This window comes from Euleptes europaea, chromosome 7 (genome assembly GCF_029931775.1).
Source record: "Euleptes europaea isolate rEulEur1 chromosome 7, rEulEur1.hap1, whole genome shotgun sequence".
Classification (NCBI taxonomy): domain Eukaryota; kingdom Metazoa; phylum Chordata; class Lepidosauria; order Squamata; family Sphaerodactylidae; genus Euleptes; species Euleptes europaea.
In genome coordinates this window covers 63,348,652-63,361,270 of record NC_079318.1, presented here as the reverse complement: position 1 = coordinate 63,361,270, position 12,619 = coordinate 63,348,652, and the positions used below count along the sequence as shown (strand labels likewise).

At 41.9% G+C, this 12,619-nt stretch overlaps 1 protein-coding gene across 5 annotated transcripts in view; it reads right to left on the bottom strand.

Moving 5' to 3' along the window:
* Positions 1-12,209, bottom strand: part of ATL2 (atlastin GTPase 2) — a 31,590-nt gene extending 19,381 nt beyond the window's left edge. For 4 of the 5 annotated variants that reach the window (XR_008933404.1, XM_056852434.1, XM_056852436.1 and 1 more), the window contains exon 1: positions 12,093-12,209. Coding sequence is in view for 4 of the 5 variants with exons in the window: in XM_056852434.1 (XP_056708412.1) it covers positions 12,093-12,162 (70 nt within the window). In the remaining variant the exon portion in view is untranslated. The remainder of the gene's footprint in view (positions 1-12,092) is intronic. The other variant, XM_056852438.1, reaches the window with a different exon arrangement.
* Between the last annotated feature and the right edge of the window lie 410 nt (positions 12,210-12,619).

The following is a 12,619-nucleotide window of genomic DNA, read 5'->3' as shown; positions in this document are numbered from 1 at the left end:
CTATGTTAGATGTACATTTCCACATGTATACACCATAGGCTGACAACACCATATAATAAATCATTAGAACATATTATAACATACGAATAGTGATGAAACATAAAACTTTACCAAGCATGACAACTTCTCACGTCATCTTAGGACAGTTGCAAAAATAAACTATGCTTTCCATTATAGAAATTTTCTTCCCTAAGATACTGTTCAACGTTGGAAGCAACTTTCCCTGTTTCATTTAGCAATCGAACTAGCAGGTATTTTAGTATGCATTTCACCACAAAGTGAAACAAGGCTGTTGGTGTCAAAAGAATAGTTGCCTGATTGCTAATTCAATACTAAAGTGCATTGCTTTCAAGAGCCATAACCAAAATGCTAAGGGTTGCCAGGAAAACTAGACAAATTATTTTTCAGCTATGAAAGTTTCTGTTCCAAAGCATGGCATACAAGCCTACTTGCTAAATTTACCCACAATCACATCTATTGCCAATTCCAACCCCCAACATCATCTAGATGAGAGACAGATTCCTTCTTGCATATGACATCTCTCACAATTTGGTTTTATCTTGGTGACAATTTAGATATAGTAGGTATCTCAGAAACATGGTGGAATGGAGAAAACCTATGGGATAAGTTACCCCTGGGTACAAGCTCTACAGCCAGGAGAGGGAGGGATGGGTTGGGGGAGATGTTGCATTGTTCATCAAAAGAGGTCATCGAATCAAATAGGTTAGAAAACATCAGGGGAATTAAGTCCCCAACAGAAGCAACAGGGACAGAAATACTAGGCCCTAAAGGTTACTTAAAAGTAGGGGTGTACTATGGCATACCTGATCAAACCCTTGAGGTTGATCTTGAGATCAGGGTTGGAAGGTCCAGAATTTCACTGCATGTAACGTGACCAATTTCTTCAACATAAACTGTAATTTCATGTTTCACTCCAAGTCAACCCTTTCTATCTTCATTTTTCCTAGTAAGCTCCACACGAAATCATGATGACACTTCAGACTTTGACACATCACTGCATTCCTATTGCTGAACAGCAAACCCAGCCAATTAGCTCATTTTAAGGACAGAAATAATTTGGAGTTTTGACTATTTCAGCTATAAATAGGTCGAGAGATCCAAGTTCCACTGACTAGTTTGGCTGTTTAGTATGACAGAGGGTGGGGAGGGTTGTTTCCATAGAAAGAGAAGTCTATCAACTATATCTGAGGCCTATTGATAGGGGTGTACATCTTTCTTACTTGATACAACAGGCTTCTTCTATGGAGACAACCCTTGAATGATTAACAGTGCTTTCCCCAGGAGAAATGAATTGAAATGAATGGGCTTAGACTGGAGTAACTCTCCTTAGGAATGCACTGTAAGCTAAGCAAGTTTAACTCAGGTATTTATGGGAATATCTACTAGTACTCCAATACACAGATAAATACCCTTTGTTAACACATCCAGGAGGAAAGCCTATTTAAACCCTATAATCCTTCCCCATATCTCCAATCACCCTTCTCTGAACTTTTATTTGGAGGTAACAGTATCTGGGGGAGGCTTTTATAAGGTTGGACTTACGAATATAAGATATGTATATAAGATTGAGCTTAGCTAAAAGTAAAGGCAAGATACATAGCAGGTAGTGAGTGGAAGCAAATCCCATTCATGCAAGACAGGGTCTCCAATTTCCACCTACTGCACTCTCTGAAAATGCAGCTTCTTATACTGAATCTAACCATTTTAGAGTACCCCTTGACACTCACAATCCATACTCAGGGATGTAAAACAGGTGGAGAAGAAAAAGGACTCTTGATGGTGGCAGATGTTTTTACTGAAGGATCGGGTCCCAAACTAAGGGGTTTCGGGGGGAGGGTTTCCCATAGTTTGGGGTTTAAAGGGAACACAGGCCAGTCCCTTTTGATCTGCCAATCTGATTAAGCACTATAGAAAATGGAATTCTGGAATAGATGGGTGCCACGGTCATACTTTGCCTAGAGCACCAAAAAACCTTGGGCCAGCCGTAGATGGGTCACCGTACAAAATAAATTTGGACTTTCTGGAAACCACTGATTAAGAAAAAAGGCACACTACCTCTTGTATTGCACACACTGTGTAGAGATGTACTATTCTTTCTTGCCAAGTATTAGAATCCAGACAGGAGCCTATACTCCACTGAGTAATTCTATATATACTTAACTAGGCCCACTGCCTACACTGTGGAGCAAGGTTTCACCTCTGAGCAATAGAACAGCACACCAAATCTAACTCAACAGTAAAAATGTTTACCTAAATTCTCTTCTTGAATTGTTTAATTGCCAAAACAATCGAACACACCTACATGGAGAAGGATTACCACTCTTCATCAATAGTTCAGCTAGTCTTTTGTTCTAGGGTAGGCTTATGATTCTACTTCCATTACTGAGATACATTTTATCAAGGTTGAGTAGCTGCAATCAGAGCACTGCCTTCATGGCAGCACATTTCCCTCTTCTTTTTCCACAACCTGTTTGCAGACATAATGAAGCATTTTGGTCCAACTAGTTTAAATCAAAACCTAAAGTTGGGGAGAGTTGACTGATTGACATCAAGATCACCGAAACACTGATAGTTATGTTAAATATGAAATACTCTTATACATGCAGAAATACTGCCCCCTCTGTCATTTCACAGAAAGATGAACCAATCACATTTCATAGAACTGGTGTGAGTTATGAAATACGCAGGGGAGAAGAAAAAATTAAAATGAAGAAAGGTTCTGCTTCACATGAAAGTATGGCTCTAGGCTTTCAATATTTGACAAGTCGTTTACAGACATTGCTCCAAAAGTAAAAGTAAAAGCACAATCCATTTAATCCCTTTATTTGGACTAACCTAATGACACAGTGTGTAAGCTTTCAAGTTTCCCAGAACTCTTCATCAGGCCATATGTTACAAAGTAAAGAGGCAGAGAAGAGGGAAGCAGATTTCCCAGGTAATAATATAAGACCCCTGATGCCAGCATATTATGGGTTCCCCCCCATAGGCTAAGATTCAGGCTGCTGCAAGTCAGAGGCCATAAAAGCAAGATAAAACAACTGAACTCCATAGCAGCATCCCCACCCCCAGTCTCTAATCTGCCCCTTAAGTAGTGAGACCTGAGGAAGCTGTAGACCAGAGAGAGCAGAATACCTGTGGAAACAGCTAGGCCCCAGCAGCCTGACTACAGCCATTTTCAAGGGATTCCACGAAGGGAGCTGCTACACTGAAGCGCAGGGAAGAGACGATTCCTCTCCCCATGAGAACACTGGCAGAAAAGCCTCAGAAGATTGTAAATTGGAATATATAGAATAAGAACAAGGGCAGTTCTCCTGTACTCAGTTCTGCATTTTTCTATTGTTATAAAGTTGGTGTTTTATATTAAAGAATTCTTTGGATCTGAAGAGAAACGAGTTGTTCTTTAACTTGGGAAGCAAGCGCCTAAGGCCTAACTATGTTAACCAGCCCTGAGATCCTGACACAACTTGATTTGCAAAGACGCAGATCTTTTGCTAAGGCTTTTCAGATAAATGTATTGTGACTTTCTTCTACTCCATTACATAGAAATGTCATTTTCTAATCTCCATGGGATTGTACTTTTGATATAGATACGAGTGTTTGCCAACTCAGCTTATTCAATACACTAACTGAAAAAAGCCTTATGATAAGCAACTGCATTCTACACAACAGACCAAGCTGAAAGTTTACATCAACTTCCCTTTCAATTAAGCTATAAAGGCAAAAGAAAAAAAAAGAAAAAAATGAACTCTAGGCCAGCTAAAACTGTAATAAGGAAGCCAAAGGTTCATTATTAGGTATATTTAGAAGACTTGTCAATTGCTCATGTAGCATCCTGCTAAACCTCATGTTATTCTCCAACCACCTTGTCCTGTAGTACAGGATGGCTTGTCCTGTTCGTTTTTCTAGTAGCAGGCAATAACCAAATAAGCAAATTTCAGTTTACTGAAAACCCATTTCTTATCATACAGCTCCCAATGCACCTCTTTTCAATAGCAGTTAAGAGATCAACACCTTACTTGATGTTTATGAATTATATCAGCAAGCCTAATGTAAGAATTCTTCATGTGGTTATTAGACAAAACCTCAGACATACTTTGGAGATGGTCATACAGACAGTGATTGTAGAACATCCTAACAGAATTTTGTTCTTCCTTTTATTGTGCCATATTCCAACAAAGGAGGGACAGAGGACTTTCCCTATACTAGATCCACAGAATGATGGATAGATGAAAAAGAACTTTATCACAACAGTGACTAGAATGTGATACCTGATACAAATCTAGAATTAAGACATAGGATTTTTAATAGCACTTTCTTCTTCCACACACTAGTCTCCAAGGTTAGACAGAAACTGAATGGACTTCTCTCTAAAGGCTAGTTATACACATTACTGAAACAGTCCAGAGTCATTGCTATGCACACTGAATATTCAGTATGTCAAACAGAACTCAAGCCAGAGCATTCATTGGTTCAGTGAATGAAACTGTACATTGCTTTAGACCTTCAACAGGTCATAAAGCACAATGCAATTTAACAAAGAACTATAACACTATAACATACTCTCAACCATCTAAAATTAATATGTGAAGCGCTGTTGAGCAACTTGTAACTTTACAGTAGTAGCTGGAAGGATGGGAAAATGGAATGCCAGTTGCTCAGGGGCAGCTGCATCCTTTATGCAATGTTCATGAGTTATTCAACGACTTCTGGTTGGCCACCAATGCAATGCTGGACTAAATGGGGAAAAGGTCACAGTTCGCTTCAGGTGCCAAAAAACCTTGGTATGGTGACCCTTTCAGGACCAGCCCAAGTAAATTTGTAAACTTGGGAACTACTGACTTCAAATATCAGACTTTTTAAACAATATCAATTCTTACAGATACACACTTTATTTATTCAGATTTATATCCCACCCTTTAGAAGTTTTTTTTTCATTTTAAACCAGATTAATAGTGAAGATCCTTAACTGAATCCTTGACCCACAGATTCATTGACTATAAATGTACCATAGTTATAGTGTAATCTGATGCAGAGTTACTGAAGTCTACACCCATAGTTTAGAATAGATTAACTCTGTATAGGATTGCACTGTAAGTCACGAATTGTTCACATTATCGACTTTGTCTGAGAAGCTAGCAAGTTAGCTATAAAGTTATAAATTAGGACAGTGGTTCTCAAATTGTGTGCTGAGACTAGTAATGTGAAGCAGAAATTTTTCCAAAACAAATCTATCTATAGTTGTCAGGGCTGCTGTGTTACAAATCTATTTATTTTATTAAAACACTTCTATCCTGCCTTTCCTCTTGGTTCAAGGCAGCTTACAATAATAGTTAAAACGTAATAGTACCCCCAGCTAAAACCAAAGATAAAACAACAAGACCCAAAACCCTCGCCCATCTAATCATGTTAGATGGGGGAACATGAAATATGAAGCATGGACAAACCCCAGGGCTTGTACATAGTAAATTTGCCTTCTTTTGCCAATATTTAAATTTGAATGGGAAAACTTTCCAATTTCATATTTTCCCAAAAAAATCCACATCACTGGTTTAGACCCACAAATGGGTCACAACTCACAGGTGTGTCATGAGGCAAAGATGAAAGAGAAAAACAGTGTTAGCCATTAGAGTTGGATCTGACCAGGCTATACATACCACAAAGATCACAGGGACTCCTTCCCAAACGTGCACATTGTGGTACCATTTTAATAAAGTGATGTTATCTGGTATCCCCAGCCCTACATGCATGACAAAGAATGGAAAGAAATCTTAGCAGTTTTACAGCTGACACAGACACACCCTTGTCAGTGTAATTCCACGGTGCAAAAAAGATGTCAAGTACATGACAAAGTTCTCTGGGATTATGCTCCGAACTGTTAACAGAAGCCAACTAACATACATGGGTCAGAAAACACATAACTTCCAAAATGGGAAATGTGATTTAAGCCAATCCATTTAAGTAGAGTCAATTAGAAATGTCAGTTTAACTGTGATAAATAAAATCAGTTCACATGTTATTCGTATTCCAGCTAATATTTTCCTTACACAAGTTCCAAAACAAGATCAATTGACAGTTACTGGCTAGAAAAGATATTCCCTAGCAGCCAACAAGGATATGATACTTGACACACCCCTTGTAGGTTACAGCATGGGACTCTATGTTCAGGGAAGGCTTTGAGTGGAAGCGGTGAAGTATGGCAAGTTGAAGCCCACTTTGTAAATTATGCCCACAAGAATGAAGGTACTTTAAAGGCTACTGTTCAAGATATGTAGAGAAATCCTATGATGTTATTCAGAAGCAAGTCCCTCTGTAAACAGTGGAACTCTAGGAAGATGTGCATAGGGTTGCAGCCTAAGTCACACAGGGGGAAATTTGAATGTGATTACTATAGCCTTTTGTCCGGCAATGGGACTCACCCTGGACTTGCAGGCACAACTCACCTCAGCTGAGGCCAGCCATATATGGCTGGCAGCCACTTCAGCCTGGCCTGGATATGCCCAAAACAGGCAACACAGGGCTGCAGACTCTGAATTAAGTAATTCAGTTTGGCAGCCAGGTGGAACATCACATCACCAAGCTCAACCCAGGGGAGGGATTAACCCAAGAGGTGACCAGAGCTCAAGCAGGAAGGGTGAAGGAACCCACCCTAGGAGGGGACTGGAAGGGTGGCCTGTTTAAAGATGATCTCCAGCAGGCCAGAAAGGATGAAGTATGCAGCAGTGGTGGGTACAGAAAGGAGAAATTAGGCCTCTTTTCAAACCTAAAGCCTTGTGGGTTGTCTGCAGCAGGGAAGGCAATGGCAGAACAATGGTAACATGGCCTTAATGCGGGGGAGCATCACACCCTTCAATGATAGCCAATAGGTAAACGCAATATTAGAACTTCAATAGCACTGTTAATGTTCCCTCAATAGATTCTTTACTGTACAGCTAAATAAATCCATTCTCTCGAATTACTACAATAATAATAGAGACTAGTTCCTGCAATCCTTCCACTTCGGGTGAAAATCTCACTAGAACCAGCCATATATGCACATTGCCTACATCGTATACACTCAATAATGGGCACATGAATGGGTCTGTGCATGTGTTTTCTAGCTGAAACTCAAGTGCCACCAAAGTATTTACTGTATTTATTTGCTTTACCTTGCATTTATCCATTAGACAAAACTTACCAAAATGGTTACCCAATGGTGATATGTATAACATGCTAGCCAGTTCAGCCTCATAGCAACTGAACTATAACTAGCAACACTGGAGTTCTAGTATCAGCTGTGATTCAAACAAAAAAGGCTATAGGGGAAGAAGATGGCATTTTTAAATAAACTGTACTGCTTCAGGGGGGGGGGTGTTCATGACTTGTTTTTATGGCTTTATCTTGTTTTATTTTGTGAGCTGCCTATAAATGTTTTAATGTAGTCCAGGTTTCCCCCACTCTTAGCTGTTTTTTTTGTTTTTTGCAGCCTTGAGTTCTAATCATAGAACTCCAATTACTTGTACTTTGGCCCTAGGATACAAGTAAGATTTCACATACTTCAAATGTAACAGAATCAGATAACATCATTGATGAACTACATTGAAAGCCTTCTTGAAAAGTATTGTTCAACCTTTCCAGAGACTGAGAGTGCCGAAAAGGCAGACCTCCCAGAGTAGGAAATCTCATAACTACAGCAACATCTCAGATAAGGCCCTAGATGTCACTGTTGCCACCTGCACCTCCAAAATAAAAGTTATGCACAGATCTTCAGGCAAATGAAGGTACGTGTGGGAAAACAACTTAAATCAATACCAGCATTCTGAATTTGACTTGAAAACATTTGTAACTCATGCAGCTCTTTCAGTATTACCTATGTTGCAGCAATCCAGTACTAAAGGCTCCCATACCAAGAACCATGAAGGCAGCATTCCTAGCCACGGCCTGCAGCTATGAATACTGTCTGCGAAACTTCTCCCCACCTTGCTCTTTATTGACCCTACTTCCCCATCCTTTGAGATTCTTTAACCAAATGTTTCACTGTGTTCACACAATAGGTATGCTGGTTACTACTGACTTCTGTATTCCCACATCTACTCTTAACCTTCTGCTCCCAGGCCTATTAAGCACGCCAGCCCTTTTTTAATGCCATAATGCTAGGCACGCAAACAGGCTGGCTTGGATCTACTGGAGCATTTCTTCTTTCTCACCTTCCCTGTTCCACTGCAGGCGAAATGCTACTCCTGCATAGAAACAACATTTCAGAGGGAATTGTGCTGAAGCTGGAGGAAGCTTCAAAATGTTTAGGGGACTAAAGCAACTGCCCTATGAAGAGCGGTTAAAACGCTTAGGGCTGTTTAGCTTGGAAAGAAGGCGGCTGAGGGGAGACATGATACAGGTCTATAAAATTATGCATGGTTTGGAGAGAGTGGACAGGGAGACGTTTTTCTCCCTTTCCCATAATACTAAAATGCAGGGTCATCTGCTGAAGCTGGAGGGTGAGAGATTCAAAACAGATAAAAGGAAATATTTTTTCACACAACGCATAGTTAAATTGTGGAACTCCCTGCCCCAAAATGTGGTGATGGCTGCCAACTTGGAAGGCTTTTAGAGGGGAGTGGACATGTTCATGGAGGAAAGGGGTATTCATGGCTACTAGTTAAAATGGATACTAGTCATGCTGCATACCTATACTCTCTAGTATCAGAGGAGCATGCCTATTATCTTAGGCGCTGTGGAATACAGGCAGGATGGTGCTGCTGCAGCCGTCTTGTTTGGGGGCTTCTTAGAGGCACCTGGTTGGCCACTGTGTGAACAGACTGCTGGAATTGATGGGCCTTGGTCTGATCCAGCAGGGCTTTTCTTATGTTCTTATGAAGCAGTTGAGAAAGTCACACTCCATGGGCAGAAGCTGTTCCATTCTAGAGTGAAAACACTCTAGTGGATCCAATATTTCCTCTTATGCAATGCATAAGAAGGAGCATTTAGCAAGTTCTCCCTAGGAAAAGCTTGTAGAATTCCATGTAGCATCTTATTCTTCCTCTCAGCTTCTAGAAGGTACCAACACCTACATGGCAAAACAACTAAAGAAAAGGCAGAAAAAGCTAAGAAGCACGGGAAACTAAAGGAGATGTGACGAGTTATATCTACACTGCTGTTGAACTGATAGCGATGAACTGTTTGTTTTCTGTATTTCACTGAAGTAGAAGCATATGGTCTCTTCATTACAAGTGGACATTACTCCACAATATGCCCATTGTTCTATGAGGTTTCCACTAAACAATGTAAGAATCAGTATCTATCCCTAATTACTAAAAAATGAACATTTTACAAACAAGTAGTCATCCCCTACATTATATAGTTTTCTGTTGTAAGTTTATATCTGCCTCTGGTTTTGTAACACTACATTGTTAATTACTGGTACATCCTATCCAGAACATTGTTCCTCAATGAAGCACTTGGGGATCAGAACATTAAAGCCTTGAGTTAGGCTCCAAACACACAGAGCTATGATGCAAGCACCGTGCAGCAAGGTTTCTAAATTCCAGAAGCAGTATAACATTCAGTAAGAAACCACTGTCAGAGAAAGAGATCACACAGCAAATCCTGAAAAAGGCTCTCTTGGTCACAGCTGCAGAAAACTTGTTTGTTTCATTGAACTGTTACAAACAAGGAACAGGGTTTGTTAGGCAATGGGCTAAAGTGAAGGTTATTTTTAAAGAACCATTTTAAAATTTAAGTGGCACAAGTCACATAACTATCTAGTTTGTGTGCGTGTAAAGTGCCGTCAAGTTGCAGCCAACTTATGGCTACCCCTTTTGGGGTTTTCATGGCAAGAGACTAACAGAGGTGGTTTGCCAGTGCCTTCCTCTGCACAGCAACCCTGGTATTCCTTGGCGGTCTCCCATCCAAATACTAACCACGGCTGACCCTGCTTAGCTTCTGAGATCTGACGAGATCAGGCTAGCCTGGGCCATCCAGGTCAGGGCAACTATCTAGTTTAGGGATCAGCTTATAATTTAAATTAAATTCAAAGATCAAGATTTTTTAAACAATGAAATAATTAACAAAGCCTATACTCTCATTTTAATGTTTCCCCATATATTATGGACAATTTTGATATTATAAGTCTGCCTATATTGCCTCAATTAAGCCTACTTTTTATTTTCAAGAACAGAAGCAAATAATTTAACCTAGCCATTGTTAATATTGTGAGAAATATGTCATAGGCTAATGCTGTATGTTTGAGCACAATGCAAGAGTTCTATGTATATTCACCAGGGCTCTACAAGTTTTGGCTAGATGCTGACACCTCTTATGGTCATCCCCATCCTCTCAAGCCCTTAGGCACACGCAGACATAATGGGTCTCCCAGGAATACACACAGTGCCAAAGCACTAATACCTGCCATATTTATTTATGGGGGAAAATGGAACAAATATCATATAAGCATATTTCCCCAGCAGTCTGGCAATAAACAGGCATGGAAGCATATCACATGATGTACACAAAGACAAGACTCACTGGCCAGTTGCCAATTCAAACCACACCAGAGAGGAGAATAAGGTCACTACAGTTATCTGTTTGCTTCTATATTTTTCCCAGGATCCCATTCGGCATACACAGAGGCTGGTTTGGGCAAGCTGCAAAAATTAGCTGCACAAATAGCACAACTCAGGCTTTTCCTATACTCGGAAAAGCAGTAGTGAACAAAGAATCATATTACTTTCTGAGTATTCAAAAGTAGGTCACAGCATAAATAAGCAGAGCACATTGCATTATAATCAGAGGAGATTTCTCCATACAACCCCACTGCCTCAGCTACCAATCACAGCTTCCAAGAACCTACCAGAGACAGTTCTCCTCCACTCCCCGTTCATCAAACGATTGACACAATTGGTTTGTTACATCATATAACCCTATTATGCTAGGTCCTGCTACTTGAAAGTATGCAATCAAGCACAACATCTTAACAGTTGACCTTCCATCGGCTGACAATTTAATACACTGGAGACAGCATTACAAACACCATTTCCTCAAACTTACCACCTCATTACAAATTACCAATGCCCAATAAACACCACATCCAAGACAACTCAGTAAGAAAGGCTATTTCAAAATAAACGACCAGCTAAACTAGGATTGCAATAATAAAACTGACTAAAATTAAACCAGTACATTCACCAGTCTCTTAGGTAGATTAAAATCTTTGTTTTCTACTCTAAAAGCAACATCCAGTAGGTTATGAGCCCACATACGCTACAGATCAACAATGCACATGGGCACTGGTATCTTCCACACCCTCTATGCACCAGTCAGAGCTTGCTACATGATACACCTCAGGGGCACCGACGAATCAGACTACTGTCTCTCTTACAGGCCTGCTACTTCATCCACTAACCCATACCTGTGGAACAGATTCTGCACCCTGAGCAGTAACAAGGCTAACCGCTCCCTTCCTATCACACCCATCACCCACCCATCACCATGACACATCACATCTTCCCACCCAGAAGTGAAGCCATTGGCCAGAAAGCACCTCTCATATCATACCCCTCTAAAGTCATTGATCACCCAAACTAGACAGCTCTCATCCTCCCCATGCAGTGACTGAACCACTTTGCCGTACTGAATCTGTAACCCTACATGACACATCTTCCAAAGCAAGACCCGCTGAACTGGAGAAGACTCACACCGAAAAAGCCTGACCAAGCCCAGACTACCATGTTACCCACCTGCTCTACACACACTCCTACCACACCAGAGGGCCGCCGGACGCTGAAACCACCGGCGGACGGACCAGGAAAACAGACCGACCTCCCTCGACGACCAGGCCTAGCTGCCTCCCTACCCAAAATTCTGCCTGCCCCAAGGGCAGCGAGGGAGAACCCAGTGACAGAGGTCGCTGTCCTCTCTCACAGCTGCAGACGTTGGCACCCCTCTCTTTCTCGCCTGTCACACCGCTGTGCCTTCTGAGGGAGGCGACTCCCTCTCACCCCCCTTCCCGCCCGTTTGGGGAAAAGGAAGACTGTCAGGCGCCAGCCTCAAGGCCTAACCGTCCACACCACCCCCTCCCACTCGAGACAGACGTTAGCTACCTGCCAAGTCCGGCTGTAGCCGAGGCAGCTCTGCTCGCCGACCGTACCGAGCCGCGTCCCCTTCCGCCATCTTGTCCAGGTTTAAAATTAACTCCCCGTGACGTCAAACTCCGCCGCGAGCCCTTTATCGCCGAGCAGCGCGCGCGGCGCAGTTCGTCGACACGGGGTCCTAGCGCCGTGCGTTCAACGCGTTCTCACTCTCCTTCGCTGCAACCGCCAGCGCGCATGCGTTCTTGTCTAAGCGCTTTCCCGCGCGCTCGACTCTTCTCCCTGAGGCAGCCGGCGCGGGCGGCCACGTGTTCTCGGGTCTTAAAGCCCGTCGGGTGCGTGGCGCAGAGCGAACTTTGCTTCCTTATTGTTCACCTAGGAACCAAAAGACCCGGGGCTCTGTTTTCGAGGGTGCGGTTTGCAGGGATCGTGGCGCTCCAGCAGCCTAGTAGGCAAAGCCACCTAAGGAGCGTCGCCGCTTGGCAAATGGGGCAATATTGTTTTACCTTTCGTACTTTCCCAAGAAGTAGGAAACTGAA